Genomic DNA, 21,300 nt, shown 5'->3' with positions numbered 1-21,300 from the left:
CTTAAGTGATAAAGAATCCAGCCTGCCTCCTCAGATGAGCCTCACATTGAGGAGCATCCCATTCCTGATGATGAAGGACAGGACCTATTGAACTCTGCTCAGCATTGAGTCATGTTCTTTCATCCACAGACCTCTCTGTACAACATGCTCCAGCAAATACACCTTTTGTTGATCAAATACCTCAATCTTGGGCTCCTCATTCAGATCACAAGTATGGTACTCAAGCTCTTAAATAATTTACATTAGTTGAATGTGATACACATTTTAGAAGCAATAGCCTAAAGTAGGGGTCCCCAAACTTTTTACAAAGGGGGCCAGTTCACTGTCCTTCAGACCATTGGAGGGCTGTACTATAAAAAAAAAACTATGAACAAATCCCTATGCACACTGCACATATCTTATTTTAAAGTAAAAAAACAAAACAGGAACAAATACAATATTTAAAATAAGGAACAAGTAAATTTAAATCAACAAACTGACCAATATTTCAATGGGAACTATGGGCCTGCTTTTGGCTAATGAGATGGTCAATGTCCGGTTTCATATTTGTCACTGCTAGCTGTAACAAGTGATATGACGAGCTTCCGGAGCCATGACGCACATGTCCCGTGTCACCGGAAGTAATACTGTATGTGAGCAATGCTGGGCTTTGCGGAGCCACCACATACAATACTCATCAGCATCCTGTGCTCCTCTCACTGACCACCAATGAAAGAGGTGCCCTTCCAGAAGTGTGCCGGGGGCTGGATAAATGGCCTCAGGGGGCTGCATGCAGCCCGCGGGCTGTAGTTTGGGGACCCCTGGCCTAAAGGTTCCTACATCATATTCAATTCCAATGCAAATTTGAATATGTATTTTTTGAGTTTCTGTGATGATCCAAACTGGAATTCATCTATAGAAAACAGGCAGTGCTAAACTCTTTTTTTTAATATTTTTTTTAATTTTTTTTTTAAATTTTATTTTATTTATTCATTTTAGAGAGGAGAAAGGAAGAGAGAGAGACAGAGAGGGAGAGAGAGAGGAGAGAGAAGGTGGGGAGGAGCTGGAAGCATCAACTCCCATATGTGCCTTGACCAGGCAAGCCCAGGGTTTCGAACCGGTGACCTCAGCATTTCCAGGTCGACGCTTTATCCACTGAGCCACCACAGGTCAGGCCAGGCAGTGCTAAACTCTTAAAAGCAGTTTTTGACACTAAGCCCCTGAATTTTCAAACCCCTTGAAAAGTCAAAGGACATATCAGAAAGTCAAGATTTAATTTCAGAGGTAGTAACTGTAACAAAAAGTTAAAAGCCTGTAAAAGGTGTTTTTGAGTAGCATGCTTATAGCTGTAAAAACAATCAAGAGGGTTCATCCATTTTCTTAATCCCAAGTCCAATATTATATCAAAAACTTTATCTACCAGGTGAGTTGGAAACAGACATGAATCAAGTATGGGGTTACTGCAGGGGTAGTCAACCTTTTTATACCTACCGCCCACTTTTGTATCTCTGTTAGTAGTAAAATTTTCTAACCGCCTACCAGTTCCACAGTAATGGTGATTTATAAAGTACGGAAGTAACTTTACTTTATAAAATTTATAAAGCAGAGTTACGGCAAGTGAAAGCATATAATAATAATTACTTACCAAGTACTTTATGTCAGATTTTCACTAAGTTTGGCAGAATAAATCTTTATAAAACAACTTACTATAGTTAAATCTATCTTTTTATTTATACTTTGGTTGCTCTGCTACCACCCATCATGAAAGCTGGAACGTCCACTAGTGGGCGGTAGGGACCAGGTTGACTACCACTGGGTTACGGAGAAATACTTAGCCTTCAGGAACCCTTCTGATAAGGGAAAGTTATAAGCTGTAGTTTGCCTGGATAATGAGCTCAGGCATGGCAGATGGGGGATGTGACAACCACCATTGCAAATTAAATTTAGGGATGGGGCAAAAATAAAATGGTGTTAGTGGAAACAAGGGGAGTGAACATCCTTCTCTCCTCTGTGTAGGGTCGATGCATCTGCAGCACTTTGGTCAGAGCCCTATCCACTCAGAGGGCCTCACTCTGATACCTTGTGCTCAGTTCAGAGGCAAACATTTATTATCCTTCTAAAATGCATAAAACTACCATCACCATCAGAACAGAACAACCAGTGCAAATTACCACTTGGAGGGATACAAATGTGTATTTGTTGAACTTTGAAGAAATCACATGTATTCAGATATTACACTTATACAACTGTAGGAAAGTGTTTCCCAAGTGCTATAGGAAGACAAAAGCCTCAACTGGACCAGAAAAATGGATCATGTCAGGAGGTCGGGGCCCTACATACAGATGCAGAGTACTCCTTTCAGTTCAATGTGGGAATATGAGTTCATTGGCTTCCAGGTCTTGAAGACTAGGAGTTTCTGTCAATAATTACTCTAAAACACTCAAGAGTCTCAAGAGCTTAGTTTTGCAAAGGCTAGCAGATGCAATTTATTTATCAGTTCATTCTTTCTTGCATTCTTTCATTCATTTATTCAAAGTGTCATTTATTTGGCTCACTTTTATAGGACTAGTTAAGGCATTCTTCTGTCCCTGAGGAGTTTGCTATCAAGTGGGGCATGAAGAAAACACAAATAACTCTGATTGAAAAGTGGACATCGCCAAAACCTAAAGAGAAAGAAACCAAAGGTCTTGGGAGATGGAGTGTGAGTAGGGACACAGTGACCGGGTGTGTCGACTTTCTAACAGGCCATTTGTCAGTGTTTCTTGTTTTCTACTTTGAGTGCCAGTGTCAAGGCCTTAGCAGTTGGTTCTTGTTGTTTTTCAGATCCCTAAACTTTCCAGAAGTCTATATCAGGGCCTAGCACTTGTACCAGAGGGATAATTTACACAGAAAGCTAGTCACAGACAACAAGTCCTTAAGATTATTTTTCTGGCTCTTGTATTAATCAGCAAACTGTGAATAATTTTAGTGTTTCCAAACTTGCAGATGCACCAGAGAATCAAAGAAGTAAGTGAAGTTTCTTATTCCATTCAAAAGCAGAGATAATGTCCCTTCCTGTACACAGCCATTTCTTTGTTCCCCTACCCACATGCTGTCATTACTCAAAAATGCAGAAAAGGACCCAAACTTTGTCTAATTTAACAGAAAAGTTATTTCTAAGGCTATGCCCTAGGAAGCCTATCCTGATTATTTAACATGCATGCATTTCACTGAGACATCCAGAAAACCCAGCTGGCCACACAAACGATGAGTGTATTTGCAATCAATACTGCTCTTCCGACAGAAAACAGGCAGCTCAGCTTGCTGCTGCCTTACATCAGTGTTAATGTTATTTTAAAATAAAATACTGGTTTTGATTAAGAGAGGATTAGTGAGGGTTTTGAATTTTCAGTTTTTCTTTTATTTATTGTGGTAAAATTTGCCATTTTGAACCATTTTAAGAGCACAGTTCCATGGCATTAAGTACACCCACAGTGTTGTACGGTCATCACCATATCCATCTCCAGAACTTGTCCATTATCCCAAACTGAAATTCTGTCCCCTTTAAACACTAACTAACCATTTTGCCTCCCCCTAGCCCTAGGCACCCACTATTCTGCTTTTTGTTCCTATGAATTTGATTACTCTAGGGACCTCAGAGAAGAGGACTGTGTATTATTTGCCTTTTTGTGTCTGGCTTATTTTACTAAACATAATGTCCTCAAAGCTCATCCATACTAGAGCATATTTCAGAATTCCTTTCCTTTTAAATGCTGAGTAATGTTCCATAATATAGACAGACACATTGCATTTTGTTTATCCATTCACCAGTTGATGGGAATCTGGGATATTTCTGTGTTTAGGTTATTGTGAATAATGCTGCTATGCACATGGATGAACAGCTACTTGTTAAAAATTATTGGATCATGTGGTGGTTCTATGTTTAATTTTTTGAGGAATCACCATACTGGAATCCACAGTGGCTATTATACCAATTTATACTCCTACTAACACCACATGGTTTCCAATTTCTTTACATCTGTGCTACTACATGTTATTTTCATTTAAAAAAAACAATAGCATCCTAATGGGTGTCAAGTTTTTTGTATTTTGAGGACATGAAACTAGAAAGCCATATTTAAGTGCTTTGTTCATATTTCCCAAAGCTCATCTTTCAAAGTGATGCTAATAGAAGGAAAAGGTCATGGCATTGTTCCCACTTATGCCTACTATGGGTGGTTGGGGCCTCCCACACATTACAAAGTTTTGACACATGGAAATAAATGACCATTACTCAAAATTACAAATGAGGAGTCCAACTGCATCTTATTGGCTTTCTGAGTCAGATGGATTTAACAAATTCTATTCATGTGCCGCCCAAACACAGGTCTGCAAAAATCTGAGTTCTCAAAACTATGCTTAACTCTGCTCAAAAATGGAGAACGGCCAAACATGATAGCAAGTGACAGAGAGCAGGAGAAAGCCAGGAAGAACTTGTGAATTTAGCCTCAAAAATAAAGCTCCCAAAAGCAAAACAAGAGTTGGAATAATTTCTTTTTTTTATTATAATTTTATTTTTTTAATGGGGTGACATCAATAAATCAGGATACATATATTCAAAGATAACATGTCCAGGTTATCTTGTCTTTCAATTATGTTGCATACCCATCACCCAAAGTCAGATTGTCCTCTGTCACCTTCTATCTAGTTTTCTTTGTGCCCCTCCCCCTCCCCCTTTCCTTTCCCTCTCTCTCCTCCCCCCCGTAACCACCACACTCTTATCAATGTCTCTTAGTCTCACTTTTATGTCCCATCTATGTATGGAATAATGCAGTTCCTGGTTTTTTCTGATTTACTTATTTCACTTCGTATAATGTTATCAAGATCCCACCATTTTGCTGTAAATGATCCGATGTCATCATTTCTTATGGCTGAGTAGTATTCCATAGTGTATATGTGCCACATCTTCTTTATGCAGTCATCTATTGATGGGCTTTTTGGTTGTTTCCATGTCCTGGCCACTGTGAACAATGCTGCAATGAACATGGGGCTGCATGTGTCTTTGGGTATCAATGTTTCTGAGTTTTGGGGGGTATATACCCAGTAGAGGGATTGCTGGGAATAATTTCTGATGAACTAGGGGTATGCATCTTTCAGGCCTTCAGGGCTATATGATAATTTAGGCCATGACTACATGATAATTTCCTGAAGTGCTTACTTCTCATTTTCTTGTGTACCTAGCTTTAATAACCAAATCAAAGTCTTTAAACTCTGTGGGATTGCAAGCTGCACATTTCCAATCTAACATGAAACTTGGTTAATGTGGGAAGAAGGACCAAATTATGGAAGAAACAGATCAACACTGAACTACTATTTCAATTTCTGTCATAGAAGCTGCTATTACAGTCAGAAGCCAGGACTAGCTCTGCTAGGGATGTCCACGGGCTCTCAGCATGGCCACAGACATGAGCCTGGGGAGGGGGTATGATCCCTTTGGATATTTGCATTGCTTTTAGCTTTCAACAAACTCACTGTGTTTGATAGGAGGAACTACAATGATAAATCCTCATCTAACAACAACAAAACAGACAAATTAGCATCAGTCACTGTGGAAAATTATCAAGATCAAATAAAAACTCCAATTTTTTCAAATCCTTAGAAGAAAGCAGAACATCTGTCTTTGGGGGTTGAGGAGTAGTCTTTTAACGGTAAGCAGTGTTCTACCCTCTGCTGCCCCATCAAGCTTACAAGTGGCCTGGCTGGAGCACACATGGTTGCTTTACACAGCAAGCCCAAGGGACAGCAAAGGCTAAAAGTACAAATGGACTCGTGTAAGATTTCCATAAATCTGTGATACGGGCCATCAATGGATGTGAGAGAGGTAGGCTAGAGAGGGTGTAGTCCAGGCCTTTGCATACAACATCCCTTGCTTACCTGGATAGGTCACATCTCTGACCGATGTGGCTGCTCTGGCGTCATCCACTCCTGCACTCAAGTGACAATGTTGTCTATAGGCAAGTCCTCTATGATGATGTTCCATGTGCCTTGGACATTTTTTATATTTTGCTAACTTTCCACTTGGGATCATAATCTGGTATCTCCTGTTCTGTTCTATATTTTGTGCGTGTAAACATTCAGGCAGAGTTATAGTTTAGAGGAGCATGATGCAACGATGAATGTGTGCTCTCTTCTACTCTTTGAAAATGAAAATCAGATTCCTTTTTGATAAGACCTATGGGCTTTTTGAAACCTGACTGTCTCCCACCCCTTTCTCACCTCTTCCTTCCTTAGTGTAGCCCAGAGCTTCTGCCAGAGGCCTCCACACTTGCATTTTAGCAGGACCAACCTTTGTAACGAAATCTGTGATGCTCCTTGTCAGAATTAGTAAAAGACAAATGCAAAGAAACTTTCCTGACAACACAGGGAGCAGTAGTGCTCTCCCACAACACTTATCCTCAAAACAAGAGAAGAATTAAGGGAAGCCAGAGAAGGGATTTGCAAGTTCAAGGTCACAGGCATTTCCTTGACAATATGTGGTTCATCTTATTCCAAGGTGGAGTCAAGTATTTTGGCAAAATAATGGTCACTTACTTACTTTTTTTTTTTTTTTTGAGCAAGAGAGAGAGACAGGAAGGGAGAGAGATGAGAAGCATCCACTTATAGTTGCACCACTTTAGTTGTTTATTAATTGATTCTCTTATGTGCCTTGACCAGGGGTCTTAACTGGAGCCAGTGACCCCTTGCTCAAGCCAACAACCTTGGGCTTCAAGCCAGCAACTTTTGGGCTTAAGCCAGTGGCCCTCGAATCATTCTGATGATGCCACACTCAAGCTGGCGAGTCTGCACTTACGCAAGATGAGCCTGTCCGTGGTTAAGCCCATGACATCAGGATTTAGAACGTGGGACCTTGGTGTCCCAGGTCAATGTTGTATCCACTGAGACACCACCAGTCAGGCTAAAGGTCACTTACTTTTCAATGTCATTGAACAATTTTGAGAATAGGAGAAAGCTCACTGGCCACTATTGCTCCTGACTCTCCAATGGAAAATGGAGATGATTTAACTTTGATAAGATTAGGGGATGGTCTTGCTGTAACTAACCTGGTTTTCTAGTTTTTGTTTTCAATGAGAGGTCATAGTTCAGATATAAATATTTCAATTTGCAGTGCTAATTGGGACAACAGTAATTAAAGGTTCTGCTCTACTGAGCAGATGAATTCAAACCAAAAAGATACTTGATTTTCTGCAAAGGTTCTTTTCGGAAGCTTTGGGAATGGGAGTAAGTGATGAAGAAGAGAGAGAAAAGAGAGGTGGAGGCCTCCCTGAGGGATCAGCATGGGTGCTCTGCATGCTGTGGTATAAATCCGGGGCTGGGTTTGAACAATGCTCTGGAAAAACAATGTATGTGACAAATACTAATTCTCCAATGCCAATGACCAAGCAGAATCAGTGTTCCTAGAGGCACTGCCACCAGGCAGCCAGCAAGGCTGGGCCCACACTCTCCTTCCCATTTTATCTCTTTGTCTATCAGCAGCAAGCCCTCTCTCTAAATCTAGAAACCATGGGCAGCCCCCAGGCTGCTGCAAGCAGTAGGGTTGGAAACAAGCTGGCTGCAGGTAGAATTGGCTGCTTCTCACCTTCCTCTTTGCCTACATGAAGTCATCCTTGGGTCCATTTTTTACTCAGTATCCATGCAGGATGAGCAACACCCATATGACTCCTGGAAGCTCTGCTCCTTTCTGGGGTCACCAACTTATGTCTGCACCTTGGTTTCTCCTTAGCCACCTGACAAATGTTGCCCCTGACATTCCTGGGAGGGCACTACCCTCTTCCTCCTCTCCAAATCACCCTCCAACCCTGGGAGCCAAAGAGGAGCCTGGACACTGAGGCAGTCTAAAGCCATTCCACTGTGTTACAGCTGTTCCGAGTTTCAGGAAATTTCTTGATATAGTAGCAGCTAACAATGATTGGTATTATTGTGTGACAGGCCCTATGTTAAACACTTTTACTTCATCTAATTTAATCTTCCCAGTAATCTCATTAGATAACTATATTAGTATTTCCATTTTACAGTAGGGAGACTAAAGACCTAAGAGTGTAAACAGCTTGCCAAAAGAGGAAAAAGCAGAGCTGGGATTTGGACCTAAGTGATCCAAAGCCTGGCTTCTCTGGAACCTGGCCTCAAGCCCAGTCCGCAGAACCTGTGCTTGCCAAGGGCCAAGAACTGTGCCTGCCAAAGGCTATTAGCCAAAGCCTTGGCGTTCTCTGCCCTGTGCTGGCTTCCTTCGGCCCTGAATGTTGGTAGTTCTGCACTTCAAAGTGCTCAGTTTGCCAGGGACAAAAGGAACCTACGAGTGAGGGAGGCAAGAGTGCTTCCCCAAGGTCCACTTCAGTCTCAGCTGCCCAGATGTCAATCAAGGTCCAGACCTTAAAAAAGGAAGATGGCAAGATCTCTCAATTCACCCACCATCTACACAATTTCTGACTGCTCACAGCTATCTATGTTAAGAAGATGGGATCTTACGTTAAAGGTAAAAAATACAGCAAACCTGGGAGGGGTCAAGTCCAGCCTTCCCCAAGGAAGGCTTTGTTGCCTTCTCTTACCTCTGTCAAAATCTGTCCAAGGAATATCATGATCCTCTTTGGTCTGTTTCTCTGCAGCTGTCTCCTTCTTCCTGTGCCTTGGCCTATTTCAAGGATCAGATTTCAGCTTTTTTGTTCTTATTCCAATTGGATACCCTCCTTGTCTCTCCTTCTCATGATGTTGCACTCCCAGCTCTGCAATGTGCTCTGAGGGTACTCTGGCTGCCTCTTGCTCTCCCCAATCTTCCAGAACAAAATTCCCATCTTCTTGATGTATCTGTTTCAGTCTTTTGAGTTTAATTTGCCAGTAGTAAATTTGGCTGATGGTAAAACTGAAGGTCTAAAACTTTTTTCCCCTAATACCTTAAGGCAGTGGTTCTCAAGGTGTGCACCAGGGTGCACTGGTGTGCTCTAGAAGATTTCCAGGTGCGCCCTATGGTATTCCAGAGAAATATGTGCCTGTTGGGGGCCAAAAAACCAACAGGGTTTTTAGAGTTTCGATTTTAGGGGGAAAGAAGTGTGGGGAATTGGCTGTAAGCTGACAGTCTTCCCAAACCCCCACCCCACTTGCCTGATTAGGTTGAAAAAGGCTGTTAAGCTGTGGTGCTGGATTGTTTACACTACCCCCCATGTTCCCTGGAAAGACTGGAGGCAATTTCTTCTATCCTTTGTTTGGTGTAAAGTTAAGATGATATGTATGGTGGGGGTTTTCTGCAGTTAATACAATTAAGAGTAAAAAGAGAGGAATTCTTCAATGTATTGATGAGTAAATGAGAGTTTGCCTTTCAAATATATGCCCAAACATTGAACAAATTGCTAGGACATATTAGGCTCATGTTTCTCATAAACACAAGAATGAAAAAACTTAACACATTCATGTCGGGATCTACTGAATTTACTAAATCTTACTAAGAATGTATCTATATATATAAAAAGGTAACATTTTTGTCATTTTTAAAATTTTTTAACCCTTCAATTTTTATGAATTCTAAAAGGCATAACTCAAAAAATATAACATAAAAATGCTTTTTAATGTCAGAATAAATTTAATTTTGTTGGTCAAATAATTTTTTTAATAATTTTATTTTTTTAATGGGGCGACATCAATAAATCAGGATACATATATTCAAAGATAACAAGTCCAGGTTATCTTGTCTTTCAATTATGTTGCATACCCATCACCCAAAGTCAGATTGTCCTCTGTCATCTTCTATCTAGTTTTCTTTGTGCCCCTCCCCCTTTCCCTCTCCCTTTCCCCCCTTCCCCCCGTAACCACCACACTCTTATCAATGTCTCTTAGTTTCACTTTTATGTCCCACCTACGTATGGAATAATGCAGTTCCTGGTTTTTTCTGATTTACTTATTTCACTTTGTATAATGTTATCAAGATCCCACCATTTTGCTGTAAATGATCCGATGTCATAATTTCTTATGGCTGAGTAGTACTAGAGGTTCTAGCCAGAGCAATCAGACAAGACAAAGAAATAAAAGGCATCCATATCGGAAAAGAAGAAGTAAAGGTATCACTTTTTGCAGATGATATGATCCTATACATCGAAAACCCCAAAGAATCCACAAAAAGACTACTAGAAACAATAAGCCAATACAGTAAGGTCGCAGGATACAAAATTAACATACAGAAGTCAATAGCCTTTCTATATGCCAACAATGAAACAACTGAGAAGGAACTCAAAAGAATAATCCCCTTCACGATTGCAACAAAAAAAATAAAATACTTAGGAATAAACATAACAAAGAATGTAAAGGACTTATATAATGAAAACTATAAACCATTGTTAAGAGAAATTGAAAAAGATATAATGAGATGGAAGAATATTCCTTGTTCTTGGTTAGGAAGAATAAATATAATCAAGATGGCCATATTACCCAAAGCAATATACAAATTAAATGCAATTCCCATCAAAATTCCAATGACATTTTTTAAAGAAATAGAGCAAAAAATCATCAGATTTATATGGAACTATAAAAAACCCCGAATAGCCAAAGCAATCCTAAAGAAAAAGAATGAAGCTGGGGGCATTACAATACCTGAGGTCAAATAATTTTTGATAAAGGAGCCAACAACACACAATGGAGAAAGAAAGCCTCTTCAATAAATGGTGCTGGGAAAACTGGAAAGCCACATGCAAAAGAATGAAACTCTACTACAGTTTGTCCCCCTGCACTAAAATTAATTCAAAATGGATCAAAGACCTAAATATAAGACCTGAAACAATAAATTACATAGCAGAAAACATAAGTACTAAACTCATGGACCTTGGTTATAAAGAGCACTTTATGAATTTGAAAGGCAACGGAAGTGAAGGCCAAGATAAATGAATGGGACCACATCAGACTAAGAAGCTTTTGCACAGCAAGAGAAATTGACAACAAAACAGCCAACCAACTAATTAGGAGATGATATTTTCAAACGACAGCACAGATAAGGGCCTAATATCCAAAATATACAAAGAACTCATAAAACTCAACAACAAACAAACAAATAATCCAAAAAAAAATGGAAAGAGGACATGAAGAAATACAAATGGCCAACAGATATATGAAAAGATGCTCTTCTTCATTAGCTATTAGAGAAATGCAAATCAAAACTACAATAAGATACCACCTCACACCGGTTAGATTAGCTATCATCAACAAGACAGGTAGTAACAAGTGTTGGAGAGGCTTTGGAGAAAAAGGAACCCTCATCCATTGTTGGTGGGAATGTAAAGTAGTACAACCATTATGGAAGAAAGTATAGTGGTTCCTCAAAAAATTAAAAATAGAACTACCATATAACCCAGCAATCCCTCTACTGGGTATATACTCCCAAAACTCAAAAACACTGGTACGTAAAGACACATACAGCCCCATGTTCATTGCAGCAGCATTGTTCACAGTGGCCAAGACATGGAAACAACCAAAAGGCCCTTCAATAGATGATTGGATAAAGAAAATGTGGTACAGATATACTATGGAATACTACTCAGCCATAAGAAATGATGACATCGGATCATTTACAACAACATGGATGGACCTTGATAACATTATACTGGGTGAAATAAGTAAATCAGCAAAAACTAAGATCTATATAATTCCATACATAAGTGGGACATAAAAATGAGACTCAGGGACATGGATAAGAGTGTGGTGGTTACCGGGGTGCAGGGGGGAGGAAGGAGGGAGGGTGGGTGGAGGGGAGGGGCACAAAGAAAACCAGATAGAAGGTGACAGAAGACAATTTGGCTTTGGGTGATGGGTATGCAACATAATCAAATGTCAAAATAACCTGGAGATGTTTTCTCTGAACCTTTGTACCCTGATTGATCTATGTCACCCCATTAAAATTAATAATAATAATAATAAAATAATTTTGTCATTTTTATTTCATTTAATTACCATAAAAGCACGCTTGGACTTTATATTTTTAATATTTGACTTAATTATTATAACATATTTCTTAGAAATTTGTATATAGTGCACCAACAATTATTTGTAAGATTTTAAATGCACCCAGACTTCAAACAGTTTGAGAACCACTGCCTTAGGGTATCTCCAATAGTCTTCACGGTGAAGGAGTATTAAATTAAAATTCATTTTGCTTCAATTTGATTAAAAACGGAGAGATGTTATCCAACCTCAGTAGCAAGGTAGGTGGTAATACAATAGGAAATTTAAAGTCATTACAATCCAATACACTATAGCTGGGGGTCATGACTCTCAAAAGAGCCCCTCCTTTAGTAATAATGGAAGGTCTACATTCCTTTTCTGTAATTTCAAGTCCAAAAAGCTCTGAAAGCTTCTTTTATTTTTGTAATTTTGGTGATTAAATTTGATCTGGACTTAGTTAATATTCATATTTCTTTGCAAAATTAATAAAGATCTGCCCAGATTCCTCTGGAGGGTTGTATGATATTTGGTATATGCACCATGGTATCTTTCTAAAGTCTCAAATGTCTTTAATTTGGAAATACTTCTGAACCCAGGGTTCTCAGACCTAAGACCAGGAGCCTGCGGCAGCCCTGACTGAATATGTGCTGTGTGCTGAGCAGAGCTCTAAGCAATTCAATCTAGTGCCTCCTTTGTCATTCAGTGCCCTAAGAGATGAGGATGATTCACGTGCAGCTGAGGCTTAAGGGGATAAGTGGCATTGCTCCCAACACAATGCCCAGTCAGTGTTGGTACCTAGACTTGAACCCCAGTTCTGTCTGCCTTCAGCTCTCCTGCTTAAAGCACTTGCTGAACTGTTGCCCTGATGTCGTATGACATTTGCCCTTTACCTTCAGTGCAAAAAATGATCCACTGAAATCGAATCATTCACTCTACTGGAAAAGTGAAATTCCCCAAGATGAAAAATAGTAGTCTGCAAATAAAAATGGGCACCTGTTGACAGCTGGATTTGTCACTTCTGCTTACTCATACGTTGGTTTCTCATCTTATGTTTAGAAACTACACCTTAAAAAAAAAACCTAGGATCTGGATCAAAAAGAATGTCCAGTCCTCCTGCAGTGACTACCATCATCACGGAAGATCAACAAGATAATCAATGTCATGTAATCAATAAGGAGTGACTGCTGGGGCTCAGTTTGGCCATCAGTAAAACTTGAAAAATTCACCTTGCTGGAAGCAAGATGCATGTCCTTGCATGGGTGACTTAACTTTTGCTTCAAACACTTTCGTCTTCATTTCTGTTTTTCTGCCCTGAAAGACTGACCAAGGCCGAATTCTTAAGCCTTAAAATGAATAGGGAAAGGGCCTGACCTGTGGTGGCGCAATGGGATAAAGCGTCGACCTGGAATGCTGAGGTGTTTGCTGGTTTGAAACCTGGGCTTGCCTGGTCAAGGCACATATGGGAGTTGATGCTTCTTGCTCCTCCCTCCCTCTCTCCTCTCTAAAAATAGAATAAATAAAGTCTTTTTAAAAAATGAATAAAGCCTGACCAGGTGGTGGTGCAGTGGATAGTGTCAGACTGGGATGCTGAGGACCCAGGTTCGAGACCCTGAGGTTGCCAGCTTGAGCTCTGGCTTGAGCAAAAAAAAGCTCACCAGATTGGACTCAAGGTTGCTGGCTCGAGCAAGGGGTTACTCAGTCTACTGAAGCCCATAGTCAAGGCACATATGAGAAAGCAATCAATGAACAAGTAAGGTGTTGCAACAAAAAACTGATGATTGATGCTTCTCATCTCTCTCCGTTCCTGTCTGTCTGTCCCTATCTATCCCTCTCTCTGACTTTCTCTCTGTCCCTGTAAACAAACAAACAAACAAACAAAAATGAATAGGGAAAGGACATAAGAAGGAACAGCAGAGCTGTTCATGTGCCCAGCTTAGAGGTCTGCTCAGTGCATTTTGTCCAGAAGAATGTCAGGAAGAGAACAGGGTGCTGTGTAGAGTGGTGCAGTGAGAGTGTGAAAGAGCTCCAGAAAGAATGAAGGGGAAATACCAGCCAGCTGAACAAAGGTAGCTCTTTTTCTTTTTCCACCTATCATGGAATTGTCAAAGTGGGGCAGGTCCTAGAACAGGAAAAGCCCATAAGGTTAGCAGGCTCTACAGCTCCTGTCAATCTCAGGGCGGGCATGAAGTCTGGGGAGAGCATTGTGCATATTCTATCCTAACACATCACCAGTTTTAATAATCACATTTTAGCCCTCAGAAAAGAGATCTGGAGGCTCAGGGCCAGGAGTTAAGAGTCATAGTTACAGCAAATGTTTGTTGACAGGTACTTTGTGCCAAGCTCTATTTGAAGTATTTTCAATGTATTAACACATTTACTGCTCAAGCAACCTATCATTATTCCCATTTTATAGAAGAGGCAATGATTAGAAGTCTAACACAGGAACAGAAGCCTCCAGAGGCACTGCTGATTATGAGTGTAAGCTCTGTTCCCAGACTTCCTGCTCTGGTCCTGACTTGCTAAATGACTGCGGGTAACTCTGGTGACTTTTCTGTACCTCAATCTTCTCAACTTTAAAGGGAATACTAAAAGCCTTTACCTCTGAGGTTGAAAAAAATGAGAAAAGACAGGTGAAGTACTGGTTTAGACACTTGGTCCATGGGCATTGGCTGGCACTGGCTGGGAAGACAGCTATTGGCAGCAACAGCATCTCATTTGGGGAGTCCAGCTTCATGTCTTTACTAGCAGAGGCCGCCGGAGCCCTTCCTAGTTTCAGGAAGCTTGGCTGCTTGCTTTTTCTCCTAAATAGTTTCTACAATTCCACCTAGGTAATTGGCTGAGTGTGATTTTTGTAAACACCACTCATTAAGAAGTCTCCCTCTGAGTCAGCTCTTAGGTAACACAGTCAAGCTACAATGTACCCCACTGAAGAGAGAGAAAAAAAAAAAGACCAAAAAGCTCACAATGTTAAATGGTGACACATCTCCAGGCTGAGGATCTTGCCTGTTTCAGTAAAAGTTTCAGTGCTGATATTTGTGCTCCACTGAGACAGCCACAGAAGTCCATGAAAACAGATGGCAATAGGCCTATAACATAATCAAACCAAAGTGCTCCTGGACTACAAACAAGGGCTTGCCGTTCATCCTGGCCAACCCCGCGGAAGCTCTGCTTGCTGTGTGCAACCATTGTAGGACCAGTTCCCTAAGGTGGAGCACTCTGTTTGGTTATGTTTCATGAGACCTGGATGAAAAAGACTCAGTCTTTATCTTTCAGGGCCTGTCAAGGTCACACTCATCCAGGGCTCTCAGAAAAGAGTGCAGCCTGACAGGTGTGTGTTTTCCTTGGACTAGGTCTCTGGTCAAACACTTTATGGCATCTCCCCCTTGGCTTCTTTATAAAGAAAGAGGCAGAGTGGGAGGCAGAAATACCAAGGAAAGTCAGGAAGAAGCTTCCTGGAGGGGTGCCTGAGCTTTAGGAACTATAACAGTGGGATAGGAGAGAGAAAAAGTGGTAAAGGAAGGTCTGAAACAGTAACAGTGGGAGTAAAGGCTGGGAACACACACTGTGCCCTTAGCTGTAAGCACTTCCACGTTATGGAAATAAAGTGCAAGGCAGGGCCCAATGGACATTGCTAAGTAAATAGATAGAGCCAGGTTATGGGACTCTTAAGCACTTCTACGTTATAGAAATAAAGTGCCAGGCAGGGCCCAATGGACATTGCTAAGTAAATAGATAGAGCCAGGTTATGGGACTCTGGAAATTTCTGAGCATGTATGAAACATGATCAGGTCTGTTTATAGCAAAGTAATGCTTAGAACAATGGATGGTTTATGGAGGGGGGGGACCAATCTGAGTCAACTATGCAATTCAAATAAAGAATCAACAGGGCTGAATGTGGGCAATGATGACAGCAGTAGGAAGGAAGGAGGGACCATGGCATCAGTATTCTGGCAGATGTCAGTGATCCCTGCCTCCTGGTATTCACACCTTCACATTTGATTCTAATAAACAGAATACAGCAAACTGACAGGATGCCACTTTCAAGATTAGGTTTTAAAGATTGCAACTTCTGACTTGTTGGCACTCTCCCTGCCTCTCTTGTTGGCATATTTCTTGCTCACTCAGATGAAGTCAGCTGCCATATTGTGAGATGATCTATGAAGAGAACCCATGGCAAAGAACCATGGGAGGCTTCTGGCCAATGGTTCATGAGGAACTGAGGCTTCAGTCCAACAATCTTACAAAGAACTGTTCCCTGCCAAAAAGCATGGAAGTGAGCTTGGAGGCAGATCCTTCCCAGCTGACCCCTTGAGATGATGGCAGTCTTATGAGAGACTCGAAACCAGAAGACCTTGTTAAACCAAGCTAGGATTCCCACCCACAGAAACTGTGAGGTAATACGTGTGTGTTGTTTTAAGCCTATGTTTTTGGGGTAATTTGGTACATGACAATAGATAACTAATATAGGCAGGGATCAGGACAATGAAAAACAGGAACTGTGATTGACACCATCCAGGCAAAACAGCTGAACTTAGTGACTGATAAGTCTGTAGATGATGAGAAGAGAGAAATCACAAAAATTTGGAGAAGAGCATAGGCTCTGGAGTAAGACTGTCTGGCTTTAAGTTCCTCTTCTGCCCTGCTATCTGTGTGACTCTGGACAAGTCATTTCATTTCTCTAAGCCTCTCTTTCTTTTTGTGTAAGATGGATATGATTAAAAGTAACTACCTTACACACATCTGGCCTCTCCATTTAGGACCTGCTTTAGCATCCAGCACAGTGATGAACAGCACACTGGTGCTGCTCAGTAGAAGTCCACTGTGGCACTTGTAGAAAGCCAAGTGTTTAGTCTTATGCCAGCAGGGACAAGATTTAAATGTTTCAGTGCAATTTCCTTGTATCCTATGAAATCTTCAATGGTCTGTTTGAGAGAACATGCTCCATGACCCAGTAGAGGGGAAAGCAGTTCTGTTCAATTGTGACTTGTCACCAGCCCTGGCAGCACCTGTGGATGCCATTTTCCTCCTGCACAGGAACTGAAACCATAACCTTGGCCTCATGAATTCTATGCTTTAACCAGGCAGAACTGCCTGGTTTCAGTAAACTTTTTCAGAATCAAGCCCAGTCTCAGAGAAGACTAGAGCCTGGATTTGCCTCCAAAGCCAGGTATAAATAGCACGAGATACAGTTTTTATTTCTAAAACCAAGGAACCCAACCAGATATAAGACTGTCTTACCTGTCTGGGCAGAAGAGGCATGGACTCTGAGGCTACTGATCGCTGAAAGCAATGGGGCTGCTGCATCATCTGCTGCATAAGGAATGAAGAATGGTCAGACTGCTGCTGTGGCAGCTGCAAAGTGGCTGTGGCTGTGGAGGAGGCAGTGGCACAGGAGGCATGCGTCAGCATAGGCTGCTGCAGATAGTGAAGCAGAGAAGACTGCCTAGAGGTGGCAGGCATGGAGGGCATCTTCTGGGGGCCCGGCTCAGAAATGAAATGTGACAAAGGCTTGGTGTTGCCAAAAGCAAATGGCTCTGGGACTCCTAGCCTGGGGCTGGCATGCCCCTGTTGCATGATCATGCTTAGGGTCTTGGGTGAGTGGTTGGCCATGGGCTTGAAGATGGCATTTTTTTGCTGCCGTTGCCGTTGCCGTTGCTGCTGGTTTAGTGGATTAATGCTGGGAGTGAGGCTCCGGATCAGGGAGCAATGTGGAGTGAAGGACTGCTGTGGCAAGCCTGGGCTGGAGAGCTTCTCCAGCTGGTAAGGTGGGGAGGGCCTTGGGTTGCTGGTTGGCAGAGCAGACATCAGGTGGCCTTGAGGACTTTTAATGGTAGAGGACCCTAGGTTGGCAAGTATGGAGCCCTGTGGACTGAACTGCAGCTGCTGATTGAGAGCTGGGCTGGGGATCTTCTCAGGAGCATAGGACATGGTGGGCCCAAGGACAGCATTGTTATTGGATGCCATGCTTGAGAGTAAAGCATTGGGAGAGCCTTCTTGAGCACTCCCCGGCAGGTTACTGGGTGACATGCAGGATACCATGAGGCTCTGTGGACTGAAAGGTGGTGGCAGGTGTGGTGATGGCACTGGATGGTAAGGTTGGGAGAGGCCTGGAGGAGTCAGGCTAGGCCAATTGGAGGTGGGCCTTTGCTGCTTTGTAGCAGATACCTGCTTGTTGGCTGCCAACACCTTCAGCTGGCGGGCATGGTGCCACTGAGGTACCGAAAGAGGGGGCAAAGCCACAGGGAACATCGTTTGGACCTGACTTTTGGCCTGTGTTTTCAGAGAACTGGGTGAGAGCTGCCGCGGACTAGTAGAAGGATTAGCATAGCTGATCCCTACAGAAGAGGGCAGGATTTGAAGTGACACATCAGTGACCTGGCTGCAATCAGAACCAAACTCCTTGGTGGAACCAAGGCTCTCCAAGCATGGTGTCTGAGCTGAAGGCTTGTGAATTGTGCCCAGGGTTGCCTGGGAGTGATCTAAGACCAGTGATTCTTCTGGCTTGCTCCCTAGTATCTTCTCAAGATCTAGCTCATTTGGAGAAGGGACTTGAATTTCTGTTAGCTCCTCCAGCAGATCTTGAAGTTCCTGATCCTGCTCCACAGCCATCATGTTGTTAGTTTTGTCGTAGTAAGAAACAGTGGGCCCTTTGAGTCCCATTTCTGCATTTGGTGGTACCGCAAATGGCAAGTCCATTACGTTTCCATTCATGAAATTCTTTTCGAATAGTAATGAATGGCCTGCTACTCCCATAGCTGAAGGGTTAGGGTTCATTGTCAATGGAGGAACCTGTAGTTCTGCACAGGGCATGCTGGAGTGGACACCTGAGCCCATAGAAAGGCTGACATCTTCAAGGCAAGGCCTCTTGATTTTATTAGGATATCCCCCATCAGCCATGCCTGGAAACTGGAAGTTGTTTCTTTCTCGTCTTCTCTTAACAGTTTCTTGTGGCTGAGAGAGAGAGAGAGAGAGAGAGAGAGAGAGAGAAATTTTTATAAAGGCTTGGCAAAATAAAGCAGATGAACAACAAACTTGTAAAATAAAACATATCTCAGTTTCAAGTCTTGTAATTATCAAAACTCTACAAAACAGCCTATCTTTGGAACCATAATGCTTCTTTCTTTTTTGCTGCATTTATTTAAACTGTCTTGTTACATTTTAAATAAGGCATTATGCTATCTGTAATCTAAATACCACAGAAAACCACTCAAATGATATTCTTTGCCCACTTAAGGGAGAGTTCAGCAAAACTATGCAGAAGTCACTAAATGAACTATGCTGCCAAAGGCAGGCATTTGAGAGCATACTAGAAGTAGTCAAGATATTTTCAATTCACACTTATCTACAGATATCCAGGTTTTTAAAAAGAAATAGCATAACACAGACATTGAACTTTTAGATTGCCTCCTGGTCTCAGTTAAATGCATCAGGTTGTAGTGATATAATGTATTACAGCAGAGCCTTTAGAGAAAGGAAGTAGCTTTGGGTGTGTTCTTTAGGGCAGCTGAAATACAAGTTTCAGAAAAGTCATTGTAGCATGGCTCCATTTATTTTTACACACACACATGCACACACACATTGTTATAAGCATATAAAAATAACTTGGGAGAACATACATGTGACCATTTGGAATAATGACTTCTTGGGGAGAATTGGAAATTACTTTCTATTCTTTACATGTTTATATTGCTTGTTTATTTTTAGTGAAAATTACTTGTAATGCAAAAAAGTATACAGCTCTCTAAATAAGAAATCCCCCTCTGCAGAGGCATCATCAGATTGGGGAGGTATGAAACAACAGGAAAAGGCCCCCGGTCTACGATCTGCACCTTTGGGGAACTGCCCACCATTTATAAAAACATACATTTGGGAACAAAGTAATTAGTATTTCCTACTGTTTCCAGCTTTATACAGTTATCTGTAGCTGTCAGGTTGATGGCTATGACCTGCTAGTAAAAGGAAAAGGAGTGTAGTGAAGTGAAGGAATGTGAGTGGCTAGAGAGGGGCTTGGAAATCACCAAAATACCAATAGTCTAACAGATATATTTCTCTTTAAGCATTTTCTCATGTAAGACCCTCCCTTTCAGCCTTGGAAGTCTTACTGAGACACCCAACACTGTCTCCTCCTTTTTGGCTCACTGGGAGGTCAACATGTGTGTGGGGGCCACCTGCAAACACTACAGTGGTCATGATTTTCATGGCAGACTGTATTTCAAAGGAGATGTCCTAAGGCTGCACATCTGAGACTTTGCTGTACATCAGAATCACTTAGAAACATCTACATTCCCAGGCTTTCCCACTACAAAGGAATTGCTTAAATCTCATCTGGAGTGGGGCCCAGGCATTTAAGATTTTTTCAAAGCACCCTGGTTGATTCTAAACAGACAGCCAAGTTGAAGACCAGTGGCTCAGAGCTCAGGTGGAGGCAGTGTGGCATAGGGCCTAGTTCTGAGGAAGACCCACCTAGGTATTGACTTTGCCACTTAACATCTCTGAGCTTCAGTTTCTTCGTTTTAAAAATGAGAACAATTTTAGTTCTCATTTCAACATTGCTCTGACTCTTATGTAGACCGGGGAAGAGTCTGTGGCACCTTGTGGATTTTCACTAACTGTTAGCTGATATTACAAACGGAAGGTCTTGAAGGGTTAGGGTTTGTTCAGAGTTGCTCAGTTGGAGGGCAGATGTAGAACCCATCCATGGCTGCTCAGTTGCCTCCCGAGCCATTGCCTTAATCTACCATGGGGGCAGGACACTGACTGCTTTCTCCCTACAGCAGAGGCTCTACCACTCTTGAGTGAAGGGACTTGCTTACTTTGCTTTTTCTTTTGAAATAATCAGGACACATATTTTCCTGGTCATTCCTTCAATCAATATGGAGTAGCCCACAAAGTCATTGGGTCACAAACTGAAACTAGATCTCTTCTACATTCTCCCAAAAAGGTCAAAGAAATACAATATATGAAAAATAGAAATGAATCAATAAGAAATTAGTAAGTGTGGGTTTTATATAGGATCCCCTGCAGGGAGAATGAGATGGCAGTGGTTGGGCCCAATGTGCTATTAGTGATGTCTTGGACTATCACAAGACAGGTTTAATGACAGTAAAGTCTATGTAGAACCAAGTCAGGGAGAGATGGGGTTGGGAATTGAGAAGGAAGAGATTGCAGATGTTATGAGTCACAGTGGCTTGGAATCCCTGGTAGATTCTGTATGCTCCTGGAACTTTCATTTAATTTTAAGTCTCCATTAATCTTTTGAGACTAAGGTGACAGGAGATGGAGGAAACAGTGACCCCTGGATGTACCCATCAATGTACCCAATCCAATGTTCCCCACTCAATTCCAATTTTGAAACCCAACCTGCTCCTC

General features: G+C 41.7%; 1 protein-coding gene across 7 annotated transcripts in view; it reads right to left on the bottom strand.

Annotated features, from left to right (window-relative positions):
* The window catches only part of MAMLD1 (mastermind like domain containing 1), a 168,090-nt gene that overhangs the window by 26,212 nt on the left and 120,578 nt on the right, over nt 1–21,300 (bottom strand). For all 7 annotated transcript variants that reach the window (XM_066249792.1, XM_066249796.1, XM_066249793.1 and 4 more), the window contains one exon: nt 17,170–18,882. In XM_066249792.1, coding sequence (XP_066105889.1) covers nt 17,170–18,882 — 1,713 coding nt within the window. The remainder of the gene's footprint in view (nt 1–17,169; nt 18,883–21,300) is intronic.

Source organism: Saccopteryx bilineata, chromosome X, assembly GCF_036850765.1.
Source record: "Saccopteryx bilineata isolate mSacBil1 chromosome X, mSacBil1_pri_phased_curated, whole genome shotgun sequence".
Classification (NCBI taxonomy): Eukaryota; Metazoa; Chordata; class Mammalia; order Chiroptera; family Emballonuridae; genus Saccopteryx; species Saccopteryx bilineata.
The sequence above is the reverse complement of the archived record's forward strand: the minus strand, read 5'-3'. Positions and strand labels throughout refer to the sequence as shown.